Source organism: Panthera uncia, chromosome C2 (genome assembly GCF_023721935.1).
Source record: "Panthera uncia isolate 11264 chromosome C2, Puncia_PCG_1.0, whole genome shotgun sequence".
NCBI classification, from domain to species: domain Eukaryota; kingdom Metazoa; phylum Chordata; class Mammalia; order Carnivora; family Felidae; genus Panthera; species Panthera uncia.
The window spans coordinates 146,859,511-146,874,058 of NC_064810.1; the positions used below are offsets into that span (position 1 = coordinate 146,859,511).

The window sequence follows — 14,548 nt, forward strand, 5'->3', positions numbered from 1 at the left end:
TTCCACGGCCCCTGGATTTAGCAGGTGCCCAGACGTACAGGCAGCAGTTTGGGGCAGGAGAGGAGAACGGAGGTGTCGGGCTAGACTGGGAAGCATACAGACCCCAGGAGGAGGAAAGAAAGGTCAAGAGAAAAAAGAAAATCCTCCCACACTGGTGTGTTCTCACTAAAGTCAGCTTCCCCTTCCAAATGTGGAAATACCAGTTGAAAGAGTGAGCTTTGACCCTCGCTCTAGAGGCTGTGGCCGCAAACGCTGCAGGCCCAGCCATTCCTCCAGGGACCCCGGCTCCTGCAGGCTCGGGCTGACTCCCCCCACTCCGGAATGTCAGCCTTCTCATTACTCATGGGTAACGTCCGCTTCTACCCTCCCCACTCCGACACCGGCCCTGTCTCTGTGTTGAGTGCTTCTGCAGCCAGACCCTGACGGGGGAGAAGGCAGAGGACAGCATGGCGATTAGGGCAAGGGGGGCATTGGAGAGAGTCAGCCGGACCTGGTCTCCATCCCAGCTCCACTGCTGGCCAGTAGTGGGGGATCCCGCTGTCGCTTCATCTCTAACCAGAGGATCATAGAAGACCTTCCTCGTATGGTTATTGTGAAGAGACTAGGAAATACTAGTCCACAATGGCAACCCAGAAAACTCGTAACTCACTTCCCATCAGCAGCAAGGACAGACGTCCCACCCCGGATGCAAGGAGGGATGCATAAAGCCTTCTGGTAGCCAGGCACTGAGAGAAATCGCCAAACGAGTGGCGGTCGCCACATCAGGAACCGTTTAGCGGACAGTACATGTGACCCGCAGAGTCCTTCGGTCTACACCTGGAACCCCAGTTCGGTCTACAAGAGAGAGTGTGTGGTTCCCCGCTCCCAGTGAAAGTGATGAGAGTCAACGACAACAATGGCGGGGAGCAGAGGGTGCTGTGTGATTTGCAAGGGGCCGCGTGCATAGCAGCACGGACCGGGCAAGCCTTTACACCAGATCACCAGCATTGTAGGTGGAGGCGCTCGAGGTGACACCACACTTCGCCAGTCCGTCACTTGCTTTCATTATCCAGTCAGCCAGCAGCTGTGCTGGGTGTTCAGCAGATGTGAGGATGCAGCAGTCTCTCGGAAAGAGCCGGGGTCTTGAAGTTGGGTAGACGGGGTCCTATCTCCGTGCCAGTGCTTGCTGGCCAGGTGACCTGCGGCAAGTCACGGAAGCCCTGCCAGCCTCCATTTCCTCTTCTGGGAAGTGAGCATGCTAAGATTTATTTTTTGCAAGGCTGTCCAAAAGAAAGTCATGTGTTGAAAGCACTTAATTCTGTTCGTGAACGTAGTACCACAGACGTGTTCGTTTCCTTTCCTGACCCAAATTCCAGGGCCTTTGTACTCCTAGGCCTTTTAGCGCAAATAGTCTTATAGACAGAGGTGAACCCCAACAGTTCCTACCTGAAACCTAGGTTTTGTTAGCCTTGCCCGTGCACACCTGCTAATGCCCTGGGCACAGTCCCTCGCCGCCCCAGTTCTTACGTCCTCAACGTGGAAACTCGTGGGTGCTCTTGAATAAGAGCCATTTTCTTCTTCTTCTCGCCCGGACTTCTTCAACTTGAGGAATCAATATGTTCCAGCTGCCACCATTTCTCCGGGCCTCAGTGCCGCTCAACCGCAAATCAAAGCTAACTGGTGCTTCCGGAAGAGCATAGAAGAATGCCTCCATTGCGGTCAGTCTGCGTGTGCCCCGGGACCATCCAGGCTTAGTATAGCATCTCTGTCCCTCTCCAGAGAGCCTGAGTTCATGGGAGTCTGGGCCAAATCTAGATGAGCAAGTCTTGGTGACTAGGGCTGCCTCATCGGTAAGTCCTGTCTCTTCCCCGAAGACGCCCCAGAGTAGGTTCTAGCTGGAACCCCTCGCCCCTCCGTGACCAGCAGATCCGCTCACAGGAATCAGGGGTACCTCCGGATTTCCTTCCAGTCATCGCCCTGCTTATTAGTCCTGGTCAGAAGGGACCTCCCTTGCTTTCACTGAGGAACATAAAGTTTTTAAGTGGACTCCGGGGAAGGCATGGAGGCCACGAGGCTACGGAAAGCTGCGCGAGAATTACTCCATTTTACCCCAGATGCGCTCAGCATCATGGGAAGGCATAATGAGCACAGGGGCCCGGATGCAGCATGTCGTGTGTTAATACAGTCTTGCTGTGATGTGAATGTGGGAGGCCAGACCCTGGCGGCAGCTCAAGAAGTTTCTGGAGAGGCCCCCAACGAGCACTGCAACGCCAGATAGAGCCTGGGGGAGGAACTGCCAGACCCCATTACACCTTCCGGAAGTTCTTCCCCGGATTCCATCCTGGCGTCTGATAACAAGTGGAGAGAGCCTGTCTCCATATGCGTTTGGTAAAAACGGCTTTGAAGTAACCTAAAAACCTCAGCCGAGAGAAGACAAAGCATATGTTAAGAGAACTAAATACAGGGGCTCCGTGTACGGGTTTGTTTTTGAAATTTCAACTCTTTGAAGTAGAGTTGTCATAGCTCCCTGCCTGTTTCGACTTGTGTTGGTGAGATCTGAAGGCCACAGAATTAAGACAGTCCTCCCCTGTGTGAAGTGTGTGTCTGTAATAACAAGCACCGGGGAGCACCTGGCCTGGCTCACTGTTGCCTGTTTCATCTCCAGGTTTTTTTCTAGTTTCTCAGTGTTGCCTGGGCCTGTCCGGAGGCCTCTCTGGTTAGAAAACTAACGCTAACTTGGCTTCGCTTCGCCACACGCATTGAGGACCACCGAAGACACAGGCGTATGTCATTGTACCCTCATAAACAACCCCCACGGTCTGCCCATGCCTGACTCGGCTGCAGCCACGTTAAGTCCCGATTCCCGAAACCGTTTCTAATAGAGAAGCTGGTCCTGGAGCATTTTATGAGCTTCACGAGGACGATGCTGTGAGTCACGTTTATGAGCATGAATTCACGGTACACCACAGCGATCGAAAATCAAAGTTCTTATTCGCACATTTGTTATGACCTTGGATAAAGAATGCGGGCGCCAGGCCTGGCTTTGCCCCTCAGAGGCCACCGTGACCCTGGGCCAGCCACTGTCCTCTTGTCACAGCCTCACCTGCAAACCGAGGGGGCTGGCCAAATTCAGTGTCCTGCCACTATGGGGGACAGTGGGACATTTTTTTGTCAGTTTGCCTTTGGGAAGCTGAATTCCAGAAAGGAGCCAACCCCAGTTCTGTCCTTTACGGTGTGTGTAAAGCCACTACCTTACAGTTCGTGAGCCTGCTGGGGAACGTGAAGGTTGATTCTGTAGGACGCACGTGTCTCCTTTCGGTGTTTTGGTTATTCCCAGTGATGCGTGAGGGCTGATTGACACACGCCGTGTTCAAGTGACCGTAGCCAGTTGAATAAGTCGTGTATTTGCCCGGAGTACATTATCAGTTTTTTATATATCCTCAATCAAACAGAAGTGGAGGGATAGTCCTCCCAGGTGGATCTTAATTCTAAGTTCAAACTTCCAACTTTTTTCTGGCCCTTTTCTTAAACACCCCCTGTTTTGAATGATCCTGTCTACCATGCGCACTGCACATGTTTAGTATAATTCCTATTTTCATTTTGATTGACTTTAGCCGCACAGCTACCAGTCGGATGTCTCAGTGTGAGATAATGACAGGCACTCGTATTCAGCCGATGCGTTTTTATCGTAAAGAGGAGGAATGTGAGGCAGGCATGACGCTGTTCGCAGGAAAGGGACGTTCTGAAATAATGAAATCCACTCATAGACTCTTAGAGGTCCAGGAACCTCTGCTGTGGTACGTTATTAGAAAATAAAATTGAGTTTGTTCGCTTTGGCTTCTGGGAACTCAGTGCTAGTAATGAAAATAGTGATTGCAGGAAGAAGTATTGTGTTTACACCCTTTGCCAGGCTCCTCTTACATGATTTATTAAAGAGTCCCTGCCCTTTCTTGACTTCTCTAATCACGGACATGAGAAGTTCTCCAACGGTTGCTGAACCAGAAACTCACTGCCGTAATGGACAGGTGTCACTTCTACGTCACTGAGATTTTTCGGTGCGCACGAAACGTTCTGTGTTTTGATAGCACAGAAGAGGATAGGTAGGATGGCTTTTGAGCAGACCCACAATTTGGTTCTCAACAAAGTTTTAAGTACCGAGAAAATAGAAGGTCCAAGGCCACATTGGTAGGCACAGGGGAATGTTTCTAAAATAAGGTTGGTTCCCATCTTAATTTATAACCTTCAGTGGCCTGGAGGAGCCCACACTCTGGGAGAAAGGAGTGATTCACTCCTAAGGATCATTTCAAAGCTACTGGAAGTCCTAATTTACCAGCTTGACTAATTATAGAAAATTGGTATCACAGGACAAAATAATGTAGCAAGGTAAATTAAAACTCGTATCTTTTCAAAAATCATCCAGACTTTACTGATCCGTCATTTTGAAAGCCCGGTCAGACCTATACACCAAATAATGCATGAATGCGTTCCCTGTTTTTTCATTTCCCTGTGGAAGGACATCTTCGTTCCTTTCGCTTTTCAGTGACTGTGAATAAAGCTGCTATAGACTTTTGCCGACAGGCTCGTGTGCGAACGTAAGTTTTCAGTGTACTTGGGTGAGTACCTAAGAGTGCAGTTGCTGGGCCATATGGTAAGACTGTGTTTAATTTTATAAGAAAGCGGCTCACTGTCCTCCGAAGTGCTGGAATGTTGCATATTCCAACCAGCAACGAATGAGAGTTTCTGCTTCTCTGCTTCCCGGCCAGCGTTTGCCATTGTTAGTCTTATGAATCGTAGCCATTCTAATAGGTACGTAGCGGCATGGCATTGCACTTTTAGTTTGTATTTCTCTGATGAAAAATGGTATTGAGTATCTTTTCACGTGCTCATTTGCCACCCATAATACTTTCTTTGGTCAAGTGTCTGTTCAGATTGTCTGCCCATTTAAAAAATTGCGCTGGTTGTTCTCCTGTTGAATTTTAAGAGTTCTTTATGTGTTCTAGATAAACGCCATTTATCAGATACGTGATTTGCATTTGTTTCTCCCAGTCTGTGCCGATCTTACTCTCTCATCGATGTTTTACGAAGAGCCAAGTTTTTAATATTGGTAAAATCCAATTTGTCGGTTTTCTTCTTTCAGGGGTTGTGCTTTCGTATTGTATCTAAAAATTCATCAACAAAGCTAAGGTCACATAGATTCTCTCTTACATTGTCTTCTAGAAGTTTTATAGTTTTAGATTTTACACATTCAGATCCACGATTCACTTTGAGTTATGTTTTATTTAAGGTGTAAGATACGTGTCCAGGTTCATGTTTGGGTTTTTTTTGTTTTTTGTTTTTGTTTTTTTGCATATGGACATCCTTTGTCGTAGCACTGTTTGTTCAAAAGGCTGTCTTCCCCCCATTCGATTACCTTGTCACATTTGTCAAAATGTTGATAGTATTTGTGCGTGACTGTGTTTGGGCTAACAATTCTATTTGATTGATCTGCATATCTGCCAATACCGTACCGTCATGGTTACCGTAGCTATATAGTAAATCTTAAAACTGTATAGTGTGGTTCCTCCAACTTTATTCTTTTTTCAGAATTGTTTTAGCTATTCTAGTTCCTTTGCCCTCCCATACAAATTAGGATCCGCTGTTCTATATCTACGTAAAATCCTTCTGGGATTTTGATAGGAAATGCATTAAACCTAAATTCGGGGAGAATTAATATCTTCATTGAGTCTTCCAATTCATGAACATAGTATATCCATTTGTTTAGGTGTTTTTTCTTTCATCAGCATTGTGTAGTTTTTAGCATACAGATCCTGATATATTTTGTTGGATTGATACCTTTGGAATTTGTCAGAACTTGTTTTATAACTCAACATATGACATATCTTGAAAACTTCCCATGTACCCTTGAAAAGAATATATATTCTGAAGTTGTTAGATGAATTTTCTACATATGTCAATTAGGTCAGGTTTGCTAATCTTGTGTAAAACTTCTGTGTCCTTCTGATGTTTGTATGCATGTTACTGGGAGAGATTGAAAAGTAATCCCACCATAATTTTGGTGTCTAATTCTCCCTTTGGTTTCATCATTTTTTTAAAATTTATTTTTAGACTGTTATTAAGTACGTTTAGAATTTAGACTTGGTAGGGGCACTTGGGTGGCTCAGTCAGCTGGGCTTCCAACTTCAGCTCAGGTTATGATCTTATGATTTATGAGTTCAAGCCCAGTGTTGGGCTCTGTGCTAACAGCTCAGAGCCTGGAGCCTGCTTCGGATTCTGGTCTCCCTCTCTCTCAGCCCCTCTTCCGCTCACCTCTGTCCCTGTCTGTCTCAAAAATAACATTAAAAAATTTTAAAAAAAATTTAGTCTTGGTATATATTACTGGTCAATTGATCTTTCTATAAATACATAACTCTTTACCTCTATAAATAAATAACTCTTTACCTCTAGTTACAATTATTGGCTTCCAGTCTACCTTGTCTGATAGTAGCTACCCCAGCTTTGTCTGGTTACTGTTTATGTGGCATCTGTTTTCATTCTTTAACCTTCATTTGGTCTGTGCCCTTATATTTAAAAAGGTATGTTTGGGGGCACCTGGGTAGCTCAGTCAGTTAAACATCCGGCTCCTGATTTCAGCCCAGATTATGATCCCAGAGTTCATGGGATCAAGGCCTGTGTCAGGCTCTGCACTGACAGTGCTTGGGATTCTCTCTCTCCCTCTCTCTGTGCCCCTCCCCTGCTTGTGCACGCTCTCTCTCTCTCAAAGTAAATAAATAAACATTTAAAAGGGGGAAAAAAGAAAAGGTATGTTTCTTGTAAGCAGCATGTAGTTGTGTTGTATTTTATTTTGTTTATATCTAGTCTCAAAATCTTAGTCTTTTACTTGTAGTGCGTTTGTTAAATGCACACTTAAGGTAGGTATTGATAACATTTGGATTTACATCTACCACATTACCTTTGATTTCTGCTCCTTTTTTCTTCCCTCTTTGAGTTTTGGTTTGTCTTACTCTTCTTCTGGTTTCTTAACATGAAAGCTTGGATTATTCACTTAAACTTTTCTTCTTTTTTAATGTATTTAGTACTATAAATTTATCTTTAAGCACTGCTCTAGCAGAATTCCACAGATTTTGATATATTGTATAGTCAATTTTTAAGTTAAAATATTTTCTGATTTTCCCTGGGATGTCCTCTTTGATCTTTGGATGATTTAGGAGTAAGTTGTTTGATTTCCAAGGGATGTGAGATATCCCTGTTACCTTTATTGACTTATAGTTTATGGTTACAAATATAATATATATGGTTTCAGTTCTTTTATATTAGTTAAGATTTGTTTTATGGTCCAGAATATTATATACATTAGCAAGCGGTCCTGATTTCTTGGGGAAAATATATATATTCTGTTATTGATGGGTTTAGTGCTCCACAAATGCCAATGAAATCTAGTTAGTTGATGATGTGGTTCAACTCTTTTATGTCCTTGCTGATTTTTACCTACTCATTCTATTACTATGAGAGTAGTTTTGAAACCTCCAACTACAGTTGCACATTTGTTTGTTTTTCCTTTCAGTTGTATCAGTTTTTGCTTTGTGTATTTTTTTAAGTTTATTTATTTTGAGCGAGGGAGAAAGCACATGTGCAAGTGTGAGTTGGGGGAGGGGCAGAGGGAGAGCAGAGAGAGAATGTCAAGCAGGCTCTGCATGCTGTCATCACAAAGCTCAATGTGGGGCTCAAACTCATGAACCATGAGCTCATGCTCTGAGCCGAAATTAAGAGTCAGATGCTTAACTGAATGAGCCACCTCAGTACCCCTGCTTTGTGTATGTTTATTTTCTATTGCTAAATGGGTACACACTTGTTGTTCTATCTTTTTGATGACAAAACCTTTTTATCTTTGGTAATTTTTTTTCGTTCTGAAGTCTTCTTTGTCTGATATTAATATAGCTACTCTAGCTTTGTTTTGATTCATATTTGCATGATTTTCATCCTTTTACTTTTAACCAACCTATCTCTCTCTATTTGAGTTAAGATTCTTATAAATAGTATTGTGTTGGGTCTTTTTTTTTTTTTTTTTTTTTTTTGGTCATTGTACAAAAATTCTTATTTGCTGCATTTGGATCATTTACATTTAATGTAATTCTTGATATGATAGGATACAGTCTACCTTTTTACTTGATTTATACTTATCCCTTCTGTTTTCATTTTCTTGTTTTTTTTTTCTTCCTAACTTCTTTTAAGCTATTGAACATTTTTTAGTAGTACAGTTTGTCTGTTGTATTTTTTACTAAGTTTTTTTAGTTGTTGCTTTTGGGACTATGAAAGACTTTACTTTTCATAATCTATTTATAATCAGTATTTTACCACTTCAATTATAATATAGAAACATTACCACATTATAGATTCCTCTACCCTTCCCCCTTTATGTTCCAATTTTCTTATATCTACATATGTTGAAAACCCTATCAGATAATATTGTATGTTTTGCTTTTCTGCCACCAAGTGTATTTTAAATAAAGGAATAGTGTGTTTTACTTTTCTCAGATATTTACCATTTCTGTTGCTCTTCCTTTTTTTCCTAAGGTTCCAAGTTTCCTTCTGGTGTTATTTCCTTTCTCTCTGAAGAGTTCCACCACCCCCCCCCCCAACACCACCACCCTTTTTTTAAGTTTATTTATTTATTTGTTTTTAAGTAATCTCTACCTCCCACGTGGGGCTCAAACTCATGACTCTGAGATCAAGAGTCACATGCTCTTCCTAATGAGCCAGCCATGCACCCCTGAAGAGTTTCCTTTAGTGATTCTTTTAAAGAAATTCTGCTTCTATTATTTTTCCTTCATTGGAGAATATCTTTGTTTCACCTTAATTCCTGAATGATATTCTTGCTAGACATAGAATTCTAGTTTGATACTTCTTTTCTTTTTTAGCACTTTAAAAATGTTGTGTCACTCTCTTCTGATCTCAGTGTGATGAGAAGTCCACCATAATTCAAATCAGTGTTCTCCTATAAGTAATGTATTATTTTCTGCCTGAGTTCACAGTTCTTTGTCTTCAACCAAGTTGACTGTGGATGTTTTTGGATGAGGATTCTTTGGGGTTATCTTGTTTGAGAGTCTTTCACTTTTTTGAATCTGTAGATTTAGATGTTTCATCACACTTGGAACAGTTTTAGCTACAATTTCTTCAAATAATTTTCATCCCTTCATGCTCTGCCCTCTTATTCCAGAACTCCAGTGCTACACACCTTTTGTTATTATCCCACAGATTCCTGAGACTCTGTCCATTTGTGTTTTCAAATGTTTTTCTGTCTCGTTGCTCAGATTGGACCATTTCTATTGATCTGTCTTCAAATTCACTGCCTCTTTCCATTATGCTAATGAATCCATTTGGCATGGCTTTTGAAAATTTTGGGTTCTATTTTTCTAGATTTTCATTTGCTTATTTTTTATATCTTCTAATTTTTTTACATCCTATTCCAATACTGCTTTACTTTAATACTTGTTTTAAGAGTGTTACATTCTACTTTAATATTTGTTTCAAGAGCATTAGTGATTACTTGTTTCAGCATTTTTATAACACTTTTAAGTCTTTGTCAGATAATTCCAATATCTGTGTCATCTTGTTACTTATTGTCTTTTGTTGTCTTTTCTCATGTGAGTTGAGATTTTCATGGTTATTTGTATGCTGAACAATTTTGGATTTTATCTTGGCTATTTTAAATATTATGAGACGCTGTATCTAGTTGGAACTCTATACAGAATGGTGATTAGGATCAGGTTGAAGGCTGGAATAGTAATTTCAATGCCAGGTTAGTTTCAAAGCATTTGCAATGCTCTTTGGACCTATCTTATGTGTCTGCCCTTTAGGAGTCAGTCTGGGATCTGGACAGCGGTTTATTAGCTCAGTTCCTTAAGTTTTTGGTATGCCATTTGGATCAGTTCCATGCATGCACAGGTTGAGGGTGAGCCTAGGAGTTTATAGACAATTTGATGGGATTTGTTTCTTGAGGTCTTCCTGATTCATTATCTCCCTAGTACTTTTCTGGTTCCTTGCATCTCCCATTCTCTGGCCATAAACTGCTCACTTCCACAACTGTCACGTTTAGGGGGAGAGGGGCCGCCTGGGGCTCCTGTCTCTGGCTGTTGTTGCTGCTGCCACTGCCACTGCAGAGTTTCCTGGGACCTGGGACAAGAGAACTGAGGGAAAGGAAAGGAAAAGAACCTGGAAGGTTTCATCTGCTCTCTGTGAGCGTCTGGGAGTTTCCTTTCCCACTTCTCAAGCCTGGCTTGCCCCAGAGCTCTCTCTTCTGCCCCACAGTGCTCACTTCCATGGTTTGGGTTTGCTGACTTCAATCCAGGCTGTACTGGAGGGAAAGAAGTGGTAAACTCACCACCAGCTGAGTGGTGTTTTGAGTCCAGTGCCTTTCCCCAATCTGCCTGCTGCTATTTACTTTTCAGTGTCCCAAATCACTGTGCTGTGCGTTTTATAGTTTGGGCTTTATAATTACATGTAGAGGGAGAGAAAGGGTGGCATGTGTTTTTCCCATCTTACCCAGCCAGAACTAGAACCTCCGATTGATATTATTGAAAACCCTTATTTTCTAATTAACTCAGCTTTATATACAGGACAACTGATGTTGTTAGTAAGAAAGAGTTCAATGAAGTGGCCCAATCACATAGTTTTCAGTTAATTCTTTTGGATTTGTTTATGGCTACATTTATGTCGGCTGCACATGATGCTATTTTGATCTTTTCCTTTGATCACCTAATTCTCACTGTAGTTTTCTATTTGCACCTTCTAACTCACCTCGTGAGCCTCGTGTGCAGAGGTAGTCTTGTAATTTCTTTGCAACTTGTGGGGCCTCTGCACACGGGCCCACAGTACAGATAAGGCAGCGATTCTGGATATAGTTCAACTGAGCTGTATGTGGCAACTTTGAGAAAAACCAGGTGGGAAGCCTCACTGAAGACCCCTTTAGTACAAGTTTATGCTTACTTCAGACAGAATTGAACTACAGCTGACGTTTTCAAATAGCAGCCTTTGAACGCATCAAGGTGGGTGTAATTTCAGAACAAATTTACATGCGGCTCTTTTAAGATGCAAACCTCTGCAGAAACCACACCTGATGCAACTGAGCTGGCTGCTGGTAGCTGGCATACCCAGCGGGTGGGAACGGATCTCCGTGGAGGTGCAAATTCATGCACACGTAATTTGGAGTCCGTGTTAAGGTCTAATTACCCCCGCGACCTTCCTGTCACCATGAGTGATTAAGAAATGTTTGACCTCTTCTTGCGAACTGGGGAGAGGATCATCTGGCCCTGGTCACTGTGATCAAGTGGAAAGACCAGGAGCACTTGAGCAGCGGGGGGCAGCGGAGGCCAGCCTGGTTCCAGCTTCATGGCGGGATTAGGATCAGGCTCCAGGTGTACCTCGCCCAGCCTCCATTACCTCATCTATAAAGCATGCCGTGTGCTTGCGTTGCAAGGTGAATAAATAAAAAGAATAGATGAGAGAGTGGACGGGAGACGGGAGAGCCTTCTGAAAGGTAAAGCACCATGCAAGTGTTTATAAAATATTTTTAAACAACAATAGGACACGAACGTTGAATTAAGAGGAGCAAGTCTAATACTAGGATCGAGGTTCATTCCTGAAGCCTCTTCTTGTGTTGAGGACATGCACTCTTCTGGAGGGCTTTCAGAGGAAGTCTCTGGAAGCCTAGGTTGTGTGTGATTCGGCTCCTAGGCACCAGAGAGTCAGAGATCCCCACATGTTTTTCCTGTTCTTCCCAGGACCATGGGAATGAGCAAGGGCCCATTCCTTAGGGTACTTGGGAAGGGGTGTGTACCCAGGTTTGGTTATTAGTCCTTCCCCCCGCAGGCCCCCCAGATCTCCAGGCAACCAGAATTGTGATTCTTCTGTCCATATGAACAAGGTCGTGTTGGACTCAAGGTCCCAAGGAGTCCTGGCCCTGACAACTGGAAAAGTTCCTTCGTCATCACTTACTCTAACTGGGAAGTTCAGGCTTCCAGAACACAAACACTCCTGAGGGACCCAATGGAAGGCACCCTACCCCGACCCGGCATGTCTCCAGCCCCGACAGGCTCTGTCATGCTCACCCCCAGGTGCCACAACTGTCTGCCTCTAGTGCCCCGCTCAGCAGTGCCCTGGGGGGTGGGGACTCAGGGCCTGCTCCCTAATGCCACCAGTAGCCTGAGGCTCAGGGTGCCTATCCAGTGGGGCCTGAGTCAGGGATGGGCCGGCCAACCACTTTCTTCTCCCTCCCTCGAAGGTCACATCCAATGAGAAGCATCTGGAGAACCTCAAGGATGCAGGCAGCCTCCTGCGGGCTCTGGAGGGGCTGGCCGCCGCTGGCGGGTAAGTAGACCGAGGACCAGGGCCCATACCTTCCAGCCTGTCATTGCCAGTGTGGGAGGGGCTGCCGTGCCACTGCACCCCCCGCCCGGGTATCCCCCACTGGCAGGTGGGGGGGGGGGTTGGGGAAATCAGCAGGGGGAGGGAGGAAAGGAGAATGTCTTAGCCCTGCCAGGGGAGGGAATATTCCCACCTATAGGGAAGAGAGCTGGGAAGGGACGCCCAGGGGGATGGGATGAACCTTGCGAGGAAGGCAGTCACCCCTTGTGCACAGGTGGCCTCCTCCACCTGTAAGAGTGGTAGAGTAAGGGCCACAGGGAGGGTTCATCCCACAATGACACCACACACACACACACACACACACACACACACCCTGAACTTGAGAGGTGGGGGCGGAGGAAGGGGCGTGCTTACGAGTTGTTCCTCTGATCTGAGCTGTTGATGCCAACTGACCAAAGAAGAACGACATGGGAATAAGAGGAAAGCTGCCCCCAGGCATCCATCCTTCATCGGGCCTGTGTTACCCGCTCACTGCGCGTGACCGTGCCAGAGCCTGGCGTGGGGTCCGGCCCTCGTCCCCAGAGCTGAGGGAGGTGGCCTGAGGTTGCGGGGGGCCACAGTCCCCTGAGCTTCAGCCGCTCTCCCGGGCCTGGAGAGAGGGATCCACCTCCTAGGGGGCACCTGGCCTTCACTAGGCACGTGAGACGGGGAACGGGTGCCGGCGTCCCCCGGTGGTTGGTTTTCACAACCACAGGGTTCTCTGAATTCTGCTTCCTGGTGTTCCGGGCTCGGTGTTAATTTGAAGAAAAATGCACGGCTGGGGTGTTGCTGAGAGGCGGTCTGTGGACAAGGGACGCCGTCTCCTAGACTACCCGGGTCCTGCTCTCGGGTTTAAGCCAAAGAGGGAGGCTGTGCGTGGTTTCTGTGAGGTGAGGGGGAAGGACCGGCTAGCTCGGCCGGGGGTGGGGAGCCTCCTCGCCCTGCTGGGACCCTGTGGCGTGAGACGTGGACAGTGACTCCCCGGGCTGGGCCGCAGGCCTCCTGCAAGACTGCGGTGAGGAGCACGCGGCATGTGTCCCCAGGGACCTGGCCTCGTGTGTCAGGAAGCCACTCCGAACAGACGTGTGCCACGGAGGGCCCGGGAGAGCCACCGGGTGGACAGGAGTTGAGCGGAGAGCCCCCGAGAGCCCGTCCTCTCCAGTGCCTGCCTCCGCGGGACTCCTCATCCGGCAGGGGACTCCGTGCCTTTAGGCCAAGGCCAGCACGGCCTCAGAGCTGGACCCAAATTTGGACCAAATGTGTCAAAACACGGCTCAGTGCACCACGAAGCGAGTCGCCTCTTCTGTACCCACCCCCGGCCACCGCCCGGCACTCCGGCAACTGAAATGTCTACACCAGGCAGACCTCCATCTTGGGTTAGGGAGGTTGCTGCCACGAAGGCGTCTTATTTGGGCTTCGTCCAGATGGCCAACCAGAAAAGGCCTTCTCACGTTGACCGAGAACGAGTGGATGGCCGTGTTCCCGGTCCTGACGTGGCTCTGTCAGAGGTCGGTGTCCCCTCCCTGCCAGTCCCCGGGTCCCCCCTGGGCTGCTCTGGTGGGCAGGGTGGACGGCAGGACTCTGCCAGACTGGCCTTGACTCAGCCGGGATCAGGCTGAGTTCAAACGCATTCTTGCCATCCCTTGGGACGTTTGATGCGCGGAGCAGGAACGGCTAAGTGTTTCCACCTTGGTTTTTCCCACAGTTCGTCTGCTGACAGTGTGGTGGCTTCGTTGGCCCTGGAAATCCTCCAGCTGTTGGACACCAGGCGAGAAGGCACTTAGCACCAGCCCTCGGCTACACACGCTGGCCCCACCGCCACCCGTGGCTCTCTTTGGACCTAATAAAGTCAGCCGAACCCAGACCCCTGCGGCCGAGGTGTTCTCGTGGACTCTGGGCCCTCGGACACCCTCTCAGAACGGAGCGGTTCCTCCATTCTTGTGGGATGCGTCTGGGAACCCCGGGTTTGCTAGCTATTCGAGATTGTTCTTTCCCCTCTGTGCGGCCTGGACAGGCCTCCTCTACAGCCCACGCTCCTCAAGTAGATGAGAAGCCATGGTCCTCAGCCTCCGGCATCTGTGAGCATCTCTCTCCTCCAGAGAAGATTTAAAAGACAGGACTAGGCATGAAGGCTCTCCCAGCCACAGCTCCAGAGCAGGCCTTTTTGGAA

General features: G+C 46.4%; 1 protein-coding gene across 8 annotated transcripts in view; it reads left to right on the forward strand.

The window, feature by feature from the left end:
• ULK4 (unc-51 like kinase 4) overlaps window positions 1-14,242 on the forward strand; it is a 567,621-nt gene extending 553,379 nt beyond the window's left edge. For all 8 annotated transcript variants that reach the window (XM_049629926.1, XM_049629924.1, XM_049629918.1 and 5 more), the window contains 2 exons: window positions 12,257-12,342; window positions 14,084-14,242. In XM_049629926.1, coding sequence (XP_049485883.1) covers window positions 12,257-12,342; window positions 14,084-14,162 — 165 coding nt within the window. In that variant the 3' untranslated portion in view covers window positions 14,163-14,242. The remainder of the gene's footprint in view (window positions 1-12,256; window positions 12,343-14,083) is intronic.
• The last annotated feature ends 306 nt before the right edge of the window (window positions 14,243-14,548 follow it).